Source organism: Impatiens glandulifera, chromosome 7 (genome assembly GCF_907164915.1).
Source record: "Impatiens glandulifera chromosome 7, dImpGla2.1, whole genome shotgun sequence".
NCBI lineage: Eukaryota > Viridiplantae > Streptophyta > Magnoliopsida > Ericales > Balsaminaceae > Impatiens > Impatiens glandulifera.
The window spans coordinates 6,082,085-6,103,592 of record NC_061868.1 but is presented as its reverse complement, the minus strand read 5'-3'; the positions used below and the strand labels follow the sequence as shown (position 1 = coordinate 6,103,592).

The window sequence follows — 21,508 nt, the reverse complement described above, 5'->3', positions numbered from 1 at the left end:
AATAATTTCGACGGTGGCTCTGTTTCGCTGGGTTGAGCCTTGAGGTAAGGTTTAACCATTAAAAGTGAAAATTCAACATTAGGGTTTGATTGTTATTTATTTTTATGCTTTGTTTTGAGATTGTGTATTTGTGTGGTTAAGCCGTAAAGATTTTTGAAAATAGTTTACCTGTTTGATGGCGCCGAAAAAATATTTATCTGGATATGAAAAACGAAAAAGGAAAGAATTAGAAGAACAATTTGTTAAATCTCAAAGTGGTGCGCTTGACAAGTTTGTTAAAAGAACAAAAGCTTCTGAAAATTTAGACTCCACTGAAGCGATAAATGCTGAAGAAATTAATATAGTTAATGTAGATGAGAATGTGGAGGAAATAAATATCATTCCCGAAAACGATAGTCAAACGAACAACCATTTTATCTCTCTCGTGGATAAACCCCTAGTAGATATATATGATCCTATAAATTTCGATAATCTTGATAATAAAACAAAAGATTTATTGGTTGAAAAGGGTCCTAGACGGGAATTAAAATTTGAAATTCTTGATTTTATAATGTCAATAGATTGCTATCCTAATGTCTCTATTGTATATCGAATTTTACTAACATTGTCTGTTACGGTAGCTTCTGCTGAAAGAAGTTTTTCTAAGTTAAAATTATTAAAAAATGATCTAAGATCTTCGATGTCTCAAGATAGATTGAATGGACTTGCTATTTTATGTATTGAAAAAGATTTTTTGGAATATATTGATTACGATACAATTATTAATGATTTTGCATCTAAAAATGCAAGAAGAAGTCACTTTCGTTGATAATTTATGTTGCATCTTTGTAGATATTGGAAGGTTATTGAAGATCAACAGTGAAACACAAGTGAAATTTATGTGTAGGGCCCCAATTTCGTGCTTCGCCTAAGGCCTAAAAAATCTCAGGAACGACACTGAAAACGCCCCTAAATATGAAGCCTTAGAAAGAGAAAAAAGTGAGACTATAAAAGATAAAATGCGTACACTTTGTCTTTTAGAAAGGGATGCATACAAATTCGAGAAAATGTTACTAAGACAATTAACGAATATGAGCAACAAACAATCTACACAAAGTACAAAGTTGATAGTATTATCCGGTCTATAAAAAATTGGAACAACAAATTCGATCGGACTAAAACATTATGTCAAACTGAACCAAATATAACACTAAGTCAAAAATCAGTAGTAAAAAAAACAAGGTAAACTCTAATGCTAAATAAATATCAAAAAGACCAAATAAAATAGTTTTTAACATGAGATGATCTTTTAGAGAGAAACAAATGTTTTAGTCAATTAATTTATTATATATATATATATATATAAATTATATTTTTATTAAAAATTTATACTTTTACATATTTTTATGGAACAAATTAAAATTATCAATCATACCAATCAAAATTATTATTGTTATTATTTTGAATTTAAAAGCTTTTAAGACCCACTTTAAATAAAAGCTTTTAAATCACTTGAGTTTGAGTTACACTTTCAAAATTATTTGAATAAACAAAACCTTAGTTTAGCCCTAACATATCCTAAAGAATGCATGTTAGCTAGAAACTAGGAATGGGCACTCTATTCGAAATATATATTAGTTTATTGCAATCAAACCATATATAATAGGAATGAGTGCCCATTCTATATGATTTACTATATAAACACATTACTCTATCGGTTCCTTGCATGCACTTGAACATGGACAATGAAATTCAAAGCTTCTTCAAGGTATGTATCTCATCAATGGCGGCTCTCTGTTACTGTTACTTCCTAGTCTCACGTTTACATAACCCTCTTACTAAACTTTTCTTTCTCCTCCCCATCTTCTACCTTTTCACCATTCTCCCTTTAACCCTTCATTCCTTCCATCTCAACGGACCCATGACCTTTAACCTAACATGGCTAGGAAACTTCAAATTACTCCTCTTCGCCTTCAATCAACCTCCCCTGTTTCATCTCTCTCCTCCAAATCCCAACAAATCACTCCTCCATTTCATCTCCGTCGGCCTTCTACCCATCAAAATCGAAGACCCTTTTCAAAGATCGAAAAACCCATCAAAGGTTGAATCGATTTTTAAGAAATGGGCTGATTTATCAATCAAGTTTCTTCTTTTCTCAGCTGTAATCGAAGCTTATAAATACAGGCCATATCTACATCCACATGTATCACTCTGTATCTATTGCTTACATTTATACTTCGGCATCCAGCTGACGTTAGCCCTAACCGCCGTCCCGGTGATGATGATTCTAGGGAATGATCTCCAGCCTCAATTCAACCAGCCTTATAAGTCTACATCTTTACAAGATTTTTGGGGTCGTCGTTGGAATTTAGTAGTCACCGGAATTCTCCGGCCAACCGTGTATATTCCGGTTAGAAGATATACAAGCCGTTTTATTGGTCGGAAATGGGCGACGGCGACGGCGGTTTTCGCGACGTTTTTGGTGTCGGGATTAATGCATGAGGTTATGAACTATAATTTTTCAAGGGCGCCGCCTACGTGGGAAATGACGTGGTTTTTTGTTCTTCATGGAATTTGTACGGAGGTGGAGGTGGAGGTGAAGAAGGTGGTTGCCGGGAGGTGGAGGTTGCCGGAGTTGGTGTCCGGGATGATGACGTGTCTGTTTTTGGCTGTGACGGGGAATTGGTTGTTCTTCCCGCAGATGTTGAGAAATGGCGTTGATAATAAGGCTCTTGAAGAATATCCTGTTATGGTTAATTTTGTTAAGGATAAAATTCAGTTTTTACTTTCATTTATTTGTTTTTGGTAAAAAAAATTATATAAATGATATATGCATGCAAACCTTTTTAGGTACTTTAATTAAGGGTGTTAAAGTGCTAAATATATTTTCTTTCATGTTTTAGTTTAGAGTACAACTTATGTGTCGGCATTTAAGCGTTGTTGAATTTGTAGATGGGTGTAATGATTATTCATACATTATTTTTGTCAAAATAATAAATATAATATATGTTTTTATTAGTATCTTCTTAATAGTATGAATATAATTCTTTTTATGAATAAACATATTAATTAATTGTGAGGAACTAAAACTTAAATAAAAAGAACATGATGCTGAGGTTATCATAAAGACACAATGATCATCGAACACTTGGATAGGATGGTAATGGAACTTATTGTGTCAAGTGAAAATCTCTATCCCATTATATTTCAAAAAAAAATATTAGTATCACCCACGGACTGTTTAGTTTCAAAAAATATTCGCAGCACAGCACGTTATATATATCATAATTTTTAAATAAATAAATAATTTAATAAAATTATATAAATGAATTTTTAAATATATTATAATATATTTAAAATTTAAATTATTTTAAGAAATAAATTTAAAATTTTTATAAAATATGAAGAATTAATAAATATATTAGTGATGTTATTTATTTAATTGTGTTTTATTAGTGTTCGGGTCAGAATTAAAGTGAGATCGTACGGAGAACACAAATATCATCTCTAATCAATTACCGGTTAAATAAGGCAAAATCGTTTATAATTGAACAATTCAATCGAAAAACTCTGAAACGAATTATAATTGGCATCCCTACAATCGGACTATCAGAATAAGGCAACTCTCGTGAAAGACGAAAAGGTCGAGAAAGTGAATCTGAAGTGATTGTTTGCATTGTCGTACTCAATGGTTAATAGTGATTCTTCCAATAACATATATAAGTGGTTCTTTCGATTAATATTTACTTCCACTACAAAATAAAACTTTACGATTGTATTTTCAATAATAAGTTTGCGACAAATAGTTTCGACATTAAAAAGTGAACCTAAGAAGAAAAGAGAACATAATCTCAAAAACAAGAAAAAAAAATAAATCAAACAAGTTGTAAGAGTAACATTAATGTTGTAACGGGGCGCGATAGATGGCGTAAACAATAAAGAACAACACAGATTTTAACGTGGTTCACCAAGATAAAACGTGTGTTGTTCTTTATTGCTTACGTCATCTATCGCGCCCCGTTATAACAAACTGGTATCAGAGCTTCAGGTTATTCGATTGTTTGTTCTTTCAATTGAGATGACAATAGTAAGAATCAAGACGACAAGTTCAGAAGGAGAAGACAGTGTGACAAATCAAGACGCGAGCTTTGCTGAAACAACAGGGCTTATGGAGGTCGTTGAAGTTGTCAACAAGAGCATAAATAACCATTGATATTGTCATTCCGGAGGAGAAGATAATGTGGCAGATCAAGATACGCGCTCTACTAAAACAACAAGACTTATGGTGTTGCTGAAGTTATTAGTAGGAGCAGAACAACCGTTGAGATTGTCAATCTGGAGGAGAAGATAATGTGATAGATGAAAATGCGGGCTTCACTGAAATAATAGGGCTTATGGGGTTGCCGAAGTTATCGGTAGGAGCAGAATAACCGTTGAGATTGCCATTCTAGAGGAGGTGAATATGTCAGAACCATTCACCTATGAAGATAATGTATTCGGTTCTGAAGTTGCACAATGATTTACAGCAATGGGACTATTCAAGTCAAGGTGGAGATTTATTAAGTCGACTTGAATACTTGGGGTCAATAAAGGAGTTGTTAAGTTGTTTTGGAGACAGCTCTAAATCTAGAAGAGAGATGTAGTAGATCATCTAGGTCACCACTAGCATTGACTAATGCATCCGGACCATCTTTGGCATTGACTAATACATCCAGTCCATCTCTGGCATTTACTAATGCATACGGGCCATCTCTAACATTGACTAATGCATCCGGGCCATCTCTGGCATTAACTAATGCATCCGGGCCATCTCTAGAATTGACTAATGCATCCGGGCCATCTCTGATATTGACCAATGCATCCGGGCCATCTCTGGCATTGACTAATGCATCCGGGCCAACTCTAGCATTGACTAATGCATCTGGGCCACATCTGACATTGACTAATGCGTCTGGGTCACATCTAACATTGACTAATGCATATGGGTCACATCTGACATTGACTAATGTATTTGGGCCAACTCTGACATTGACTAATGCATATGGGCAATCTCTAGCATTGACTAATACATCTGGGCCATCTCTAACATTGATAAATGTACCTGGGCCATCTCTAGTATTGACAAATACATCTGGGTCACATCCAGCATTGATTAATGTGTCTGTGCTATTATTGTTTGCAACAATGGGAGTATTCAAGTCAAGGTGGAGATTTGCTGAGTAGACTTGAATATTTGGGTTACCTAAGAAGATGTTAAGTTATCTTGGAGACAACTCTGGATCTAAAAGAGAGAGACGAGTGTATTTGGGTCATCCGGCACCGACGAGTGCATTTGGGCCATCTAGCACCTGCGAGTGCTTCTGGGCCATCCGGCACCGGCGAGTGCATCTGGGTCATCCGGCACCAACGAGTGCTTCTGGGCCATCTGACACCGGCGAGTGCATTTGGGTCATCCAACACTAGCGAGTGCTTCTGGGCCATCCGACACCGGCGAGTGCATCTGGGTCATCCAACACTAGCGAGTGCTTCTGGGCCATCCGACACCGGCGAGTATATCTGGGTCATCCGGCACCGGCGAGTGCATCTGGGTCATCCAGCACCGGTGAGTGCATCTGGGCCATCCAGCACCGGTGAGTGCTTTTGGGTCATCTAACATCGGTGAATGCTTTTAGGCCATCTAACACTAGTGAGTGCATCTGATCCATCCAGCACCTGCGTGTGCATCAGGGTCATTCGACACCGGCGAGTGCATCTGGGCCATCCAATACTAGCGAGTGCTTCTGGGCCATCCGACATCGGCGAGTACATCTGGGTCATCCGACACCGGTGAGTGCATATGGGCCATCTAGCATTGACGAATGCATCTGTTAAGTTGTCATATGACAACTCTAGATTAGATAGAGGAGATAGAATATTTGAGCATTGATTAATGCATTTGGGACATTTAAGGGAATTCAAGTCAAGGTGGAGATTTATTGAGATGTCTTGAATTGATGATGTAAGGAAAGAGAATATTGAACAAAAGGAAAATATATCTGTTTGGTGTGTAATCTTGATTTAAGGAAATAAGATTAACACAAAAGGAAATATGATCTTTCGTTATGGTAATATAACTAGAAAAGTATTGTGATAATATTTTGGAGATTACTTGCCAAAATATTGTGTTGACCTAGTTGAAGACTATTTAAAGGTTCAGTCGGGCACTTCAGAAAGGCGAAGTCTTTGCCTTGAGAGCATTGTTTCCAGTCCCAGTTCTGTAACTGTTAGGGTTTCAGGGGACCGAGTGTTATATAAACTCGTGTCATAACCCTAGTTTATACGGTTGTAATATTTGTTCTGATCTCCTAATAAGATTATCTCTTTCTGGTGGACGTAGCCAAGTTTTATCTTGGTGAACCACGTTAAAATCTGTGTCATTCTTTATTGTTTACGTCATCTCACGCGTTCCGTTATAACAATTAATGTTGATCGAGATTCATATTCATGTTTAAATTTTGTTATTCTTCGTTTCCTATTTCACTACTTGTCTCAAACTTCTAATAAACATATATATTTATGAAAAGGTCAAATAGTAGATGATGGTAAATTAGGAATTGAGAAATGACTGGGAGAGGGAATTTGAGAAAGGGAATGACGTGGGCACAATCTGATTCACTAAAAAATAACAAATTTTTTATTTTTTCTCTCTCTCCTCACATTTTATCTTTTCCTCGGCCAATGATTTGGTGACACTTCATTCCCTCTCACAAATTTCCTCTCCCTATTACTCCTCTTAGAAATTATGTGGTTAAAAAAGAAAAATTGGTTAAGAAGACAAAGAGATCAACCATCCTTACTTGTACTATGAGAGACTGAAACAACCAATAAAGAAAAAGCAAAAACAAGTTTTAATATGACCTCAACATATATAAAGGAATTTAGAAGGACAATTTTTTTCTTTTTTTTAAGAACTAGAATGACAAGTACTTTCATATGAAATCGAAAAGGAACTTATTTGATCAGATTTTAATCACTAAAACAGTTATTGAGTGAGGTTGAATTAAATTATTGTAGATAGCTTGTTAGTTTAGAAATACATACAAAAGTATATTAACAAATACAATTTAATCTTTAAAGATTTATAATTAAAGATGTATTTTTTTCATAAGAATGAATTATCTTAACCATTGATAACAAATAATCAACTAACAACATTGTTCGATATATTAGTACTGTATCGATACATCAATCGAAGGCTATTGTTTTGTTGTGAGAAGGTTGTTAAGGTGTTAAACAACCAGGGACACGCATTGACCATATTTTTTTAAATATGGTATTGCCACATTTATTAATATTATTCATGAAATACAAAATATTATTTTTTATAAAACTATCAAATTTAAATATTAAAAAACTTATATATAGATAAATAATGATAGGGACCGTTGTGTTGTTGATAAATGTAACAACATGATAAGGCTGCCAAGCCAGCCTCATTAAAGCTTTTCTACATTAAACCAAGCAATACTTTTTGGACCATTTTGCTAAGATCTTCAAATTTTAAATATATGTACTTTAAAAGTTACCTATTTAAAATTTTATTATCATTCAAAATAATTTTTTTCCAACCAAATGTTTGTAAATTAATCACATTGGTTAATGTTAATCATAAACAAGTTTGTTTTATTTTTATTATTATTGAATATCAATCGCTTAATATTACTATTGGAAGTAACAATCACAATTTAAAAATCAAGTCGCTTAATATGAAAAAATCAAATAACAATATATTGAATAAGAAAAGTATGAGTATTATAGACTAATTAAATAAAAAAATAGTTAAATTTATTTAATTTAGGTAACTCTAACCTAACTCAAATCAAATTATCTTATTCAAATTCAAATTAATATTTTGGATTCGAATTAAAATTGGAGGAAACCAATATATGCTCACTTTATGTCTAAGCCCTGAATTTTAATCTGTCCTTTCTTAACCTTGACTTCCCTGAACTGCAATTTTGACCAAATTCTCTTAATCTTAACTTATTCCACGTAACATAAAAATAATCAGTCCCAAACTTTCTGCCTTCTTCACAGGGACACTTGGACTTTTCTTATATCTGATTTAGTCCTAAACTTTTTATTTTAAAATTCTAATATTCCTTAGGGCTGGTTTGTTTATCCTCTTTAACCAACAACATCATTTCATGGATTTAAATATCCAAATCATCTTAAAAAAAAAAATACATGATGGTCAAGAATATTATTTTCAACGATAATAAAAAAAAAATTCACAATTTTTGAGGACACGTTTGGAAAATTTTATAATTTTGAAAACTCGTGTTTCGAGTTTTATAATTAGAAAAATTATGAAATTAATTCTGTAAGATCTTGATAATATTCTGGACCTCTATAAAAAATTTCAAAAATTTCGGAGCACGTTCGGAAAAACGTCTATATTTGCATTGTCGTAACCAGAGTTCTATAACTTTGAAATTTCTAACTCGATTGGAATGTGCTCCTAAAAATATTCTCAACTCGGGAATCTTCAGTATTTTTGGGAACAATTTCTAAAAAATATCTTTGTTAGACGGTGTTAAACACAAAGTTCTCGATCCCGAAAATTCCAAGGAGGGCTTCAATGTGATTTTTGAAACATTTTCTACCCAGATGCTCAATTCGATCTATAATCAAGCAAACAAGGAATTGTTCACTTCTTGATTGTACTCTCAGAATATTGTTCTGAGTTCTCTATTTTAACATTGTCTACTCTAATGAATAGGACTAGCCATTTTAGACACAAGTTACAATATTCTCAAAAGAGTAAAAGAATTTTGAACTCAGCAAGAAATTATAACACTCCTTCAAACATGAAATGGCCAACTATTTAGGAGTGGAGACGATCCTTTAGGATAGGCGCGTGGGATATAGCGTTGATGGCTCTTTCTCATACGTAACCAAGCATTAGACCCTTAAAAACAAATTTATGTTTTATTTCTTTAGTATTTTTAAGAAACAAACTAAAGTGATGACTCTAAAGTCAATTAGATAGATTCTTTCGCGAGAAGATCGATCTAAAACATGTACAAGCCAAATTAAAAATGCCTATGCTAGAGAACTCTACTTTTGGTTCCTCATTCCTTTTCATTTTTTTTTACGGGATATAGAGGAAGGTAAGTCAAGAGGTTATCTAACATAGTTCGCCTAAAACACCCAAAACGTTTTCTTTCTTAAAAGCAATGCATGGGTCGTACCTACCAAAAAAAATCTTCGTCTACTACCGCGGGAGCACGTGGGGAGGCAAGGAATAGGGTCAATAATTTTGATCGCACGAACCTCACTTAAAGACACGATAATTTTTTAAAACTTTTGAGCGAACGAATGAAAAAAAAACACATACATAACTATTTGGTGAAATATTGTGTTTCTTTTACCTACCTTTTATTGTGATTCAATTTCTTGAATCCATTAGTGTTCCTAAATGATAATCTTATTCTTTATGTTTTTCTTCATTTAAAGAAATTTTGCATTGTAGAATTATATATCCCTAAGGCTAGACATGTACTGTATTCATGCAATTCCTTACAAATCTATTGGATAATTGTTCAATATGATATCATTGTTTATATCCAAAGATTCCTCAAACAAATCATCTAAAATTAAGTTAATTATCTTCTATATGATATATGATTTGCTAAAGGCACACTATTCTATATAGCATATTAAATCATGTAGAATTAGTTTTGTATTCAGTTTTAATTAAAAATACCTTTTTTAGGTTGAAGTGGAATATTCATAGATATATATAATTGTAATCTCTTTCCAAAATTTTTATTTTAAAAAACATTATTTTTAATGGCTTGGACCATTGTGGGATGATAAATGTCTCAATATGACAAAAGAAACAATAAAGCTTTAGTCTTTCACGCCACTTGTCGGACAACTTTTGTACATTAGACAGTTCGTGGGACAACATTATGTTAATTAATATTAATATAATACATTAAATATTTTTATAAAAGAAAAACTAATAATCTTATTTCATCGTTTAACTCACTAGTTAACTCAAATATAGATCTCATCAAAAGTTTCGGATTTAATTTTTACTATAAACACCTTAAATTAAAATGAATGTATTAGTAGATTCTACTAAATTTTTTAATTAAAAATAATAATTTACTTGATCACTTATAAGTTGGAGATTGATATTACATTTTAAAATTTAAATATAAGTGTTTTAAATAACTACCTAATTTAAATTCAAAATATTAATATAATTAAAAATAAAAATAAAATCAAAAATATATTTTAAAATTAATCACATTAATTTATTAATGTTAATTGTTTCAAACAAGTTAGTTTTCTTATTGAAAATCAATGGCCAACAAATTAATTAATTGCTTACTTTATTATTGAAAATCAATGGTCAAATGGTAATTGCTTAATATATATTATAAGCCAATCATATCCCCATACTTTTTTATTGGTCATGAAGAATCAAAATCCATACTAAATTTTAACCACATAATAAAAATAAAACTTCTAATGTTAGGCTTGTTGAATAATATTCTTGTAGAGATTGAGACATTGATATTTTCGCAATTATGTTTATAAACCAGTTTTTCACGTATCTAGATTAATCATTGAAAATAATAATAATGTAAGATAGAGACTAGATACAAAGATATTGGTATCTGATATATTATTTTTAGTAACTATTTGGTTGAATATTTTGTTCCTTTTTCATGTGATCGATTCTATGAGTCCATTAGTTAGAAGATAATCTTATTCTTTATGTGTTAGCTTCTTTAGAAGAAATTAAAATCATTATCTTTTACATTGGGAGATTATAAATACTTAAACCATACTGTATACATGCAATTTGTTATTTAATAATTCTTTTGGACAATTAATTGTTCAATATGATATCATTGTTTATATCCAAAGATTCTTTGGATTGGAGTTTTGTATTTGGTGATGTGAAATCATGGCCACATTAAATTGCGGGTTTCGAAAAGGAATTGTGCGATGCTTGCAATTACATGACAAATATCAAGTTGCAATACCCGATGCTAACGTTGGGAGAATCTAGATGAGATGAGCTGAATAATCAAATGCACAAGAAAGCTTCTGCTAAACTTTTAGAACATTGAGAAGAAACAAAGACGAGGAACTAAGTTTTTGCACGAGAGAAATATGCATAAGCTCCATAGTTGTTCAAGCCCATCATGCAACTAAATCGAATCCTAAAATAATTAAAGTTTCATGTTTGATTTCACTTGGGACTTGTTTGATTCATCTTATTCTTTAAACGTTTAGATACATTTGTTTATTTGAATAGTTAATGTTTGTGGTGTTTGATATGTTCAACTTCTTGGGCTTATCTAGTTATCTTTCTTATTTGTTCTAGTTGATTTTGTTTGATCTTATTTATTCGTGATATCTTATTCGTTAAAATTACTAAAAATTTATTACAATGTCTCAAATAAGCTGAGCAAACTAACACTTATTATTAGTTATTAAGATTTTTTAATAATTCATATAATTATATGATATAAACTAGAGTGGTTTAAATCTAACAATAAAATCATTAAAAAGACAAAGTGTCTATATTTAATGTTACCAAACATAATAAATTATTAGTTGAGGATTAACAATAAAAACAAAAACAAAAAATACTCAACAACATCAATCAAACAAAAATAAGGTTTGCAACCCAAAAGAATCCAAAACCATTTCACTCCTTTTATCCATCAAATCACTCAATTATTTATTAACCAAAATACGAAATTATTCTTTATTTAAAATTATTATATATACCTTTTATTTAAATTATTTTACTAAAAAAAATATTATCACCTCCTTAAAATCATAAATTATGATGATTTTCTATTTTACATGTTAACCCTGCTACCTTACAAATTAACTCTTAAAGTTTATTATAATCTATAGATATAATGATGTTTAATTTTTAAAGTGTCCGGATTATCAGGTCGAGAGCTGTGGTTAATTTGGATATATATGTGAGGGTAAATGGATATTTGGGTCGGATTGTGAGTTGACCCGCCCATAAATTTTAAACGGTTAAAAATAAAATTAAAAATATTATATGTATGTTTCGAATTTGCAACATAACAAAGCAAATATAACCCTTTAACCAACTAGGCTAATAACACTTTATATTTTAAATTCAACACCAAATTTAATGAACACGGGACATTTTAATTTATTTATATATAATTATGCTTAATTTTTAAAGTGTCCAGATTGCCGGGTCGAGAACTGTGGTTAATTTGGATATATATGTGAGAGTAAATGGATACTTAGGTCGGATTGTGGGTTGACCCACCCATAAACTTAAAACGGTTAAAAATAAAATTAAAAATGTTTTATGTATGTTTAGAATTTGCAACCTAACAAAAACAAGTACAACCTTTAACAAGTGTGATTAAGATGTGGTTTGTCGAAAGATAATAGGTCGGTATCAATTGAAAGTTATTAAAAAAATATGAAACAAATATTTGATTGACCAAAGTGTGAGATCACGATACTAAATATTAAAAAATATGAATCAAATATTTTATTGACCAAAGTGAAAGTGTAAGGTTAGGAGATGAGAGGTTCATTCGAAAAAATATGTGATGAAATATGTAAGAATATAATTGTTTTACCGAAATGATTAAAATATGGAAGAGAGTGTTATATTTTTTATTTTAATATATTATTCATAATTTATTAAAAAATTTAAAAAAATTATGTTATTTATATTTTTTATTTGTGTGTATCACATGGGAATCTTTCTAATTATATTAATGTTGTGAAAGTTTTGTGAAAGTTTCTTTTTTTTTTTTTTTCTTTTGTCCATTTGCTTCTCGAGGCTTATCTTCTAATTTTATTTTATGTGTAATCATTATCATGTCATTAATTAAATAATTTTAACTTTTAAACAAATTATATATATATATATGACTGAGGAAGAGAATTTGAGAGAGAAATGTGTGATTTTAACTTTTAAACAAATTATATATATATATATATATGACTGAGGAAGGGAATTTGAGAGAGAAATGTGTGATGTAATTTGATTAATCGAAAAAATAATAAAAAATTTCTTTATTCTCTTTTGCCCTTTTATCTTTTTTTTCAAACTAGTAATATAAAGACACATAATTTTCTTTCATTACTCTATATATATATATATATATATATTCTTCCTAATTTTGGTTAAATTCAACTAAAAATTTTAGGCCTTGTTCGGATTGGGATTTTTTTTAAAACTTAGAGGGAGAAAAAAATAATGATTGGTGATGATTTTGAGGAGGTGGTGATTGTTTTTTATAAAAAGACTTAAAGGGTATTGATATATATAAATAAAATAATAAATAATAATTTAAAATACAGGGTATTTTGATATTTTGGTTAATGAAATGAGTAATGTGATTGTTAAGAAGTGATTGATTTAAAAATTGATTTCGGTTGAATTTTTAAAAAAACCCAAAGAAAACAAGCCCTTAATTTATGTTTAGCCCTAGCCTATCCTAAAATGGAATGTCAGGTAGAAAGTGGGAATCAGCACTCTTTATATATATATATTTTTTTTGTTGTTGTAAGTGTAGGATTGGCTATATAAAAACATAACCCTCCTGCTAGTGTTAGCAAATCAAATACCAGAGTTCCTTGAAGATGGAGAATGAAATACAAAGCTTCTTCAAGGTATGGATCTCATCAATGGCAGCTCTCTGTTACTGTTACTTCCTAGTCTCACGTTTACATAACCCTCTTCCTAAACTCATCTCTCTCCTTCCCATCTTCTACCTTTTCACCATTCTACCTCTAACCCTAAATTCCTTCCATTTCAGCGGTCCCATGGCCTTTTACCTAACATGGCTAGGAAACTTCAAATTACTCCTCTTCGCCTTCAACCAACCTCCCCTGTTTCATCTCTCTCCTCCAAATCCCAACAAATCCCTCGTCCATTTCATCTCCGTCGGCCTTCTACCCATCAAAATCGGAGGCCCTTTTCAAAGATCCAAAAACCCATCAAAGGTTGAATCAGTTTTTAAGAAATCAGCTATTTTATCAATCAAGATTCTTCTTTTCTCAGCTGTAATCGAAGCATATAAATACAGACCATATCTTCATCCATATATATTACTCTGTCTCTATTCCTTACACTTATACTTCGGCGTTCAGCTGACGTTAGCCCTAACCGCCGCGCCGGCGAAGGCAATTCTAGGTGCGGATCTAGAACCGCAATTCGACCAACCTTATAAGTCTACATCTTTACAAGATTTTTGGGGTAGACGTTGGAATTTAATGGTCACCGGAATTCTCCGGCCGACGGTTTACATTCCGGTGAGGAGATTTACCGGGAGGTTTCTTCGGCGGAAATTGGCGGCGGCGGCGGCGGTTTTGGCGACGTTTTTGGTGTCGGGATTAATGCACGAGGTTATGTATTATTATCTGTCACGTGCGTCGCCTACGTGGGAGGTGACGTGGTTTTTTGTTCTTCATGGAATTTGTACGGCGGTGGAGGTGGAGGTTAAGAAGGCGGTTGCGGGGAGGTTGAGGTTGCCGGAGTTTGTGTCGGTGATGATGACGTGTCTGTTTTTGGCTGTGACGGGGAATTGGTTGTTCTTCCCACAGTTATTGAGAAATGATGTTGATATAAAGGCTATTGATGAATATCCTATTATGGTTAATTTTGTTAAGGATAAAATTCTGTTTTTATTTTCTGTAATTAGTTTTTGATGTAATTTTTAGTTTATTGATGGTTGGTTGCCTCATAATTTAATGTTATTTTAAGATGATGTGGTTTTATTCTTTTCCACATTTAGTACTTAAGGTTTATAACTATGAGAACATGTATATGTTCGTGTTCGAAGGGTTGTTTTTGAAAAAATTTAGAGAGGAAAAAATATAATGATCGGTGATTATCTTGAAAAGGTAATGATTATTTTTGGTAAAAATATTTAAAAGTATTGATATATATGAATAAAATAAAAAATAATAATTTAAAATAAAAAATATTTTAATATTTTGGTTAATGAAATAAGTGATTAATTGAAAAAATGATTTTAGATAAAAAAAAATTAAAATCTAAAAAAAACTATGCCCACTAGGAAAGTCCACTTAAAAGGTCTCTTATAAAAAATAAAAAATATAAGAAAAATAAAAATAAAAAAAAATTAATGTACTTTTTATATGAGGAGTGATATAAAGAGAGAATTTGGTAAGAGAATTTGGTGAGGGAATGACTTGGCATCACCTTTCATTATTTAGAAAATGTAAAAGTGGGAGGAAAGAGAGAAATTATTTGATTTTTTCAACGAATAAGATTATGTCAAGTCATTCTTTCACCAAATTTCCTCACTTAATCATTTCTCTTTTTATATTTTGCTATTAAGTTAATTTTAGTAAAATTTATACATTTTATTTGTGAGACACAAATACTATCCAAAACTCATTTAATGTCTAAGTGTTATATATAGATTTCTATGAACCAATTCCAAAATTTCTTGTTTTTAATATCTATGTCAGTCCAAAAGAAGGACAAGCTATATAATTGGAGGGCCCGCATATATGGATTCCAAATTTTTATTATTAAATTAATATGAGTATATTTTTTTCACAATTATATTAACTTTTTTATATATATTATTATATATTTTATACCATAAATATTATAATTTTATATCACAAGGAAAATTTTTTTCAATTGGCCCATAATTCTTAGTTTTGGCATTTTCATTGTCAACCACAACATATGTCAAAAGATACATCTTGTTAACGTCTTGTCAAATTAGCTGGTTTCCATAATGTGTTTCATTGAGTATTCGTCCAATACAACAAAAGCTATTAATCCATGAAAAAAATGAATTTTAATAGGAATTGAGGTGAATATTCAATTACTTTATATATATATTCTAGAAAAAATAAAAATTGAATTTATATATTTACAATATTTTATTAGAAAGTGACGTGAACATTCAATTACTTTATAGCTAAAAGCACAACAAGGCCATGTGAGTATGAACCTTCACACTTCATTACTTTTATGTAATTCTAGAACTTTAAATGACTAAATACATCAATTTTTCCTTCTTCTTCTTTTTCTTTTTCTTTTTCAATAGTGTATTTATAACAAAATGTCAAGAAGAGGGAAACAATAAAGAAACATTATTTAATATAATACTAGTAACTCAAAACAATAACATGCAAATCAAATTTAAATTATTTTTATAATATAATATCTATTACTTACTTTAACTAATGAAATTCATCAGTTTTGCTCTATTATTATAATTTCATAATATATATATATATATATATATATAATATGTAGTCTTTAACCTAATTCATTAAATATTCCTCGATGATAATCTTATTATTTAAGTTTGACCTTCATTGTAAGATATTTTAAAACTCTATTACCACCAGACCTGCATGCAATTTCATACAATTAATCTTTTGGTCAATTATATATTCAATATAATATTAATAGCATTGTTTAGATCCAAAGATAATGAGATTCAAATTTTAAATTGTGCTATTTAATATTAGAACTCTTAAACATTTTTAGTTATTTATGACTCTTTTTTTTCTCAAATGAACTGCTCACAAAAGAATAATAAATAAATAATTTAAGTTTCTTCTTTTAAATTAATAAATATCTTGTTTTAAATAATTAAGTAGTAAACAAAAATGTTGAGGGGAAAACCTCAAATGATTCATAATATAAAAGTTCCAACCTTAGATTGCACAATTCAAAATCTCGATGGGAGATTAAAAAAATAATAGACACCTAATGAAACACTGAATAATGGATTAGACAACTATTTCAAATTTTTATAAAAAAAAACAAAACAATTTTTTAATAATATGCTTAAGTCACTCTATTAAAAAAATTGTCAAAACAAACACGTATTATAAAATATTTGGTAGGATAATAATAATAAAAAAAAAACAATAAATAAAAACATCTCACCAAAGTAACATATATATTTGACTTTTAAATTCCACCACTTCAACATTTTTATAATGTAAATTTAAGTCATTTTCAATTATACATATTGAAAGAGCTTAACTTTGCAACAAAAACAAAGACTTTATAAACTAAAGTAAGTTCATGACAATTCCTAATATTTGTTGTGTTCTTTGTTCTAATTGTAAAGAATCGATAGTTCATTTATTGGAGGAGTGCTTTCATTAAATATTCTTTGGAGGAAATTTGCTAACAATTTCAGATTTCATAGTTTTTCGGATGATTGGAGCCACATTAAAGACCTAGTGCTCACAAAGACTAGTGGTGATTCGTTTCATGCTAATGTCTTCAAGTGCTTACGGAACTATTATATATCAAGTTTGGATGGAGATGAATGCTAGAATATTCTTAAGAGCTTGGAGAAATGAGGACCAAGTGTTAATGACATTATATTTGATAGACTTGCTCTTATTCATATATGGAGAAGAACTCCCATTATTTTGGTGAATTTGGAGCTTTATGTAAATTGGGGTATCACCTTTGAATAAGTCATTAAGTTGTCATTGTTTAAGGCAAGATGAATTAATTGTTTTGTGTAGGATTTTTTGTATTCATTTGTGGTGTTTGTGGTTTGTTGTTATTCATGTTTAGTTCTTTCAAAACTAGGACAAAGATTTGTTTTGTCCTAGTTCAAAACTCATGTACTCTTTCCCTTTTGAGCTTTAACTAAATGCCAATAAGTCATTTCCAAAAAAAATATATAGTTACCTATTCTTCATAAAAACAAACAATAAATCATGATTATGAAAATAAGAATGTTTGAAAATATTTTGAATCGAAATTGAGTTTTAACGAGAAAATGTCTTTAATATTATAAATATGTATAAAGTTTTGTTCCATAACATTATCTAATTTATATGTCTTTAATATTATAAATATGTATAAAGTTTTGTTCCATAACATTATCTAATTTATATAAATGTTTAAAAATATTTTGAATCGAAGTTGAGTTTTAACGAGAAAATGTCTTTAATATTATAAATATGTATAAAGTTTTGTTCCATAACATTATCTAATTTATATAAATATTAAAAAATATATTTTCAATAAAATTTATCGGATTTTTTTATTTATTCAAGGTCAACTTCAACTCTGAATATAAGTTTTACTTGAAGCTATGAACAAACAATCTCATTTCACCTTGCATTGTTGAACGGTTAAAATACAAATGAAAATTAATTTTTAAAATTCAACTCGACAGTGCAAATATAAAGTTACCCGCGCTTAATAGTGCAAATATAAAATAATTTTATATATTATATGGTTTATGTGTCTTAATATGTATATATATAATACAAATTTTTAACACTATTAGTATCTACATTATTCTTATTTTTTTTTAAAGAGAGTTTGAAATGTTTCTACTACTAAAAGAAAATTATAAAAAAAAATGTACTGTACATTTAACTATTAATAGTATGCTTCATAATAAAAAAAATATTAATGTAAAAATAATTTTTAAAATTAATTTTTAAAAAATATCTCATTATTTAAAGTGATAATAATATTTTTATGATTATTATTATAGTTCGAAATTTTATCTTATAAAGAAGCTGAATAGTCTTGAAACAAATATCATCTTACTTGTTAAGGTCGCAACCGAGATCATTGTATCGGCTCTTATCATAGACGTCTGATGGTTGACTAATCTGGGATGACAAGTTCTCCTACGGATCAATATTTTTCGAGTGGTTTGGTATTGTACTTACAAAATCTTACATTAACGTCACGTTGCGAACTACAAACCATAAAACTAAAACAATGGACGTTCTTAAAAAAGTCTTTTGTCATAATTTACCATAAGGTTGAAAGAGTAAAGAAATTGAAAACGTATATAATGAGGAAAAAAAAGATAAAATATTATGTTAGGTTACTTAGGTATCGACGAAAAAGAATGCGATTGACGCTTAAATTTGAACCATCCTTCCCCCAAAATTTGCACCCACGTGCACATTCTTTTATTCCTCAATTTTATAACCACATATATCACATAGGTCTCGGAAAGAGAATGTCAATGTCACTTCAATTTGAACCCATATTCTCTTAAATTCGCAATCACATGTACCAAATATTATGTTATGTCTCTATAAAAGAGAATGTCGCTTCAATTCAAACCACAATTCTCTCAAATTTGCAACCACATATACCAAATATTAGGTTAGGTCTCTACAAGAAAGAATGTTGTTTCAATTCAAATCATCATTCTCTCAAATTCGTACTCACATATACCACCATACATTCCCTTTGAATGATGTATTTTTAACACTACTCACAATTCAAATCATCATTTCATCATCTCTCAAATTTGCACCTACATATATTATTATTGTTATTTTAATCTTTATAATAGTCACTCTCAAATTCGTATAATATGAACACTTTAACTATTAGGCCATTTGTAATTGTTGAATTTAATTTATAATTTTGTATAGATAAATATATATTTTTTATTTGAAATTTTGACCAACTGGTTAATTAATATATTGACCATGTGTGTATTTTGTTTTAAGATTTTGAACAACTAGTTAATTAGTATATTGATTAACATGTTATTTATATTTATTTACACTCACATTAAAATTCAAAATAAAAGTAAGTATTTAATATCAATTACTAAAAATATATAAATTAAGTACAATGTAAGATGATGTGTTATCTAATAAATAAAATTATGTATTATTTTTTTAGAAAAAATAAATAATATAAAATTTAAAATTATATAAATTAAATATCACACGTTTATCCAACTTTATATTTAAAAGGGTTAAAATGATGTACTAATATTTTTAAGATGATGTTTAAAACTTTTTTATATATATATATATATATATATATATATATATATATATATATATATATATATATATATATATATAATTTTTAATTTTAAAATTTAATCACATCAAATTTTATGGAGGGATCAACCAGCAAACTAACAACACTACTCGCCTGCTCAAACAAACGGGTAATGTGTTGTGATGTTTAAGAGAAGCTCGAGGTTCGAGAAGTTCAACATCGATTTGGGTGTCATTAATCTTTTAAAAATAAAACATTATTTTAAAATATTTTATTTAATCCTTCACAGTTTTTAAAATTAATTATAAGAATAATTAATTTGAGTTCAAGTTAAAATAATCTTTAGATTTGTTTTAATCAAATTAAAATTTGATTATTTAAAAATCTGTGTTAAATTAAATAAAAATAATTAATTTAAAAGATTATTATTTGAAACAGAGTCGGCAATTGATTTTTGAAAATCAATAAAAAAAAACATATGTGTACAAACGTATTTTAGCCAAAGTTTTTTCAATTAGTAGTTTGGTGATACTCGGAAAAAGGCTTCGCGCTTTATTCTTCGTACCCATTTTAAAACGGTCTCTACTTATAAATTTGTCTTCTGAAAATAGGTTGTATAACGTTTTATTTTAACCGATTATTCTTCCGGTCCTAGACATGCATAGGTTTTTACGTATTTAAAAAATTGTCACAATAATTATTTAAATACTCGTACATGTTGTTGATGATGACTATGAAGGAAAATACCTAAAGAACATCACTTTAAAAGACATTAGAGTTTAAAAATAAATCTTAAACAAGCCTTTGTCAAAATATATTTTTGTGGAAATATTCCAAAAATATTTTCAAAGTATTTTCTAAATTTTCAAGATTTTAGACAAATGGTTTGAGGTTTCTAAATTACAAAAATAATTTTGGAATTTGAAAATCGAAACTAAACATGTCTTAGAACCGGTGTCCTAGGTCTTGGGTTCGTTTTATCGGTCGGGACTAAAACTCCTTTGGCCCTGGTCGGAGTTTAGGATCCTCGGTCGGGTGCTAGAATTCTCAATTGGACGCCTCGGTCCTGGGTAAAAGTCATCGGTCCTGGATTCAAATGTTCTCGATTGGGTGCGAGACTCTTCGATCCTAGATCTAACTTCTCAGTCGGACCTCTCAAGCCTAGATGGAAGTCATTGGTCCTGGGTTTAGGAGTTCTTGGTCTAACTTCTCGGTCGGATGAAAAAAATCCTTGGTCGGATGTCAGTCCTATGTTAAATTTATCGGCCTTGACCGAAGATCCTCGGTCGGATCTCTTGGTCCTGGTCGGACCTCTCGGTCCTCTAGAACATCACAATTGCAGGTTTTGCAATTTTGATAGAGGCTTGGATCCTTTGATCCAATGGCCTAGATAGCTTCACGAAGCTCCCAAGAACATTAAAATCATCATCTCAAGGTATCATTCGACCTATGTGATTATCAATTTGTTCAAAATAGTTTATGGCCAAAAATCGGGTTTTTGGTTTTAAAATTGTTTTGAAATAAAAAAGAGTTTGCCAATAATTTCCTTATACTTCATATATTTGATTGATACCAAAACATAAATAGTATTTGTTCATTTTGACCAATTCAATAACTCAAAATTTTCATTTATTTTGATCAAACATGATCGGGATGGATTAAACATTATTCAAATAGTTGCTCAGCGTCATTAAAACATGTTAGAAAGCT

At 29.9% G+C, this 21,508-nt stretch overlaps 3 protein-coding genes across 3 annotated transcripts; 2 read left to right on the top strand and 1 right to left on the bottom strand.

The window, feature by feature from the left end:
- The first annotated feature begins 1,696 nt into the window (after positions 1–1,696).
- Positions 1,697–2,801, top strand: LOC124946124 (long-chain-alcohol O-fatty-acyltransferase-like). Its single transcript, XM_047486689.1, has one exon. The coding sequence runs from the start codon at positions 1,706–1,708 to the stop codon at positions 2,786–2,788; it is 1,083 nt and encodes a 360-aa protein (XP_047342645.1). The 5' UTR covers positions 1,697–1,705; the 3' UTR covers positions 2,789–2,801.
- A 1,508-nt stretch (positions 2,802–4,309) lies between these two features.
- LOC124946237 lies at positions 4,310–5,460 on the bottom strand. Its single transcript, XM_047486804.1, has 3 exons — positions 5,328–5,460; positions 4,689–4,900; positions 4,310–4,426 (listed from the first exon to the last, which is right to left on the bottom strand). The coding sequence occupies exons 1-3, from the start codon at positions 5,458–5,460 to the stop codon at positions 4,310–4,312; spliced, it is 462 nt and encodes a 153-aa protein (XP_047342760.1).
- Positions 5,461–13,600: 8,140 nt separating this feature from the next.
- On the top strand, positions 13,601–14,727 carry LOC124945501 (long-chain-alcohol O-fatty-acyltransferase-like). The gene has a single exon (XM_047485946.1). The coding sequence runs from the start codon at positions 13,642–13,644 to the stop codon at positions 14,707–14,709; it is 1,068 nt and encodes a 355-aa protein (XP_047341902.1). The 5' UTR covers positions 13,601–13,641; the 3' UTR covers positions 14,710–14,727.
- The last annotated feature ends 6,781 nt before the right edge of the window (positions 14,728–21,508 follow it).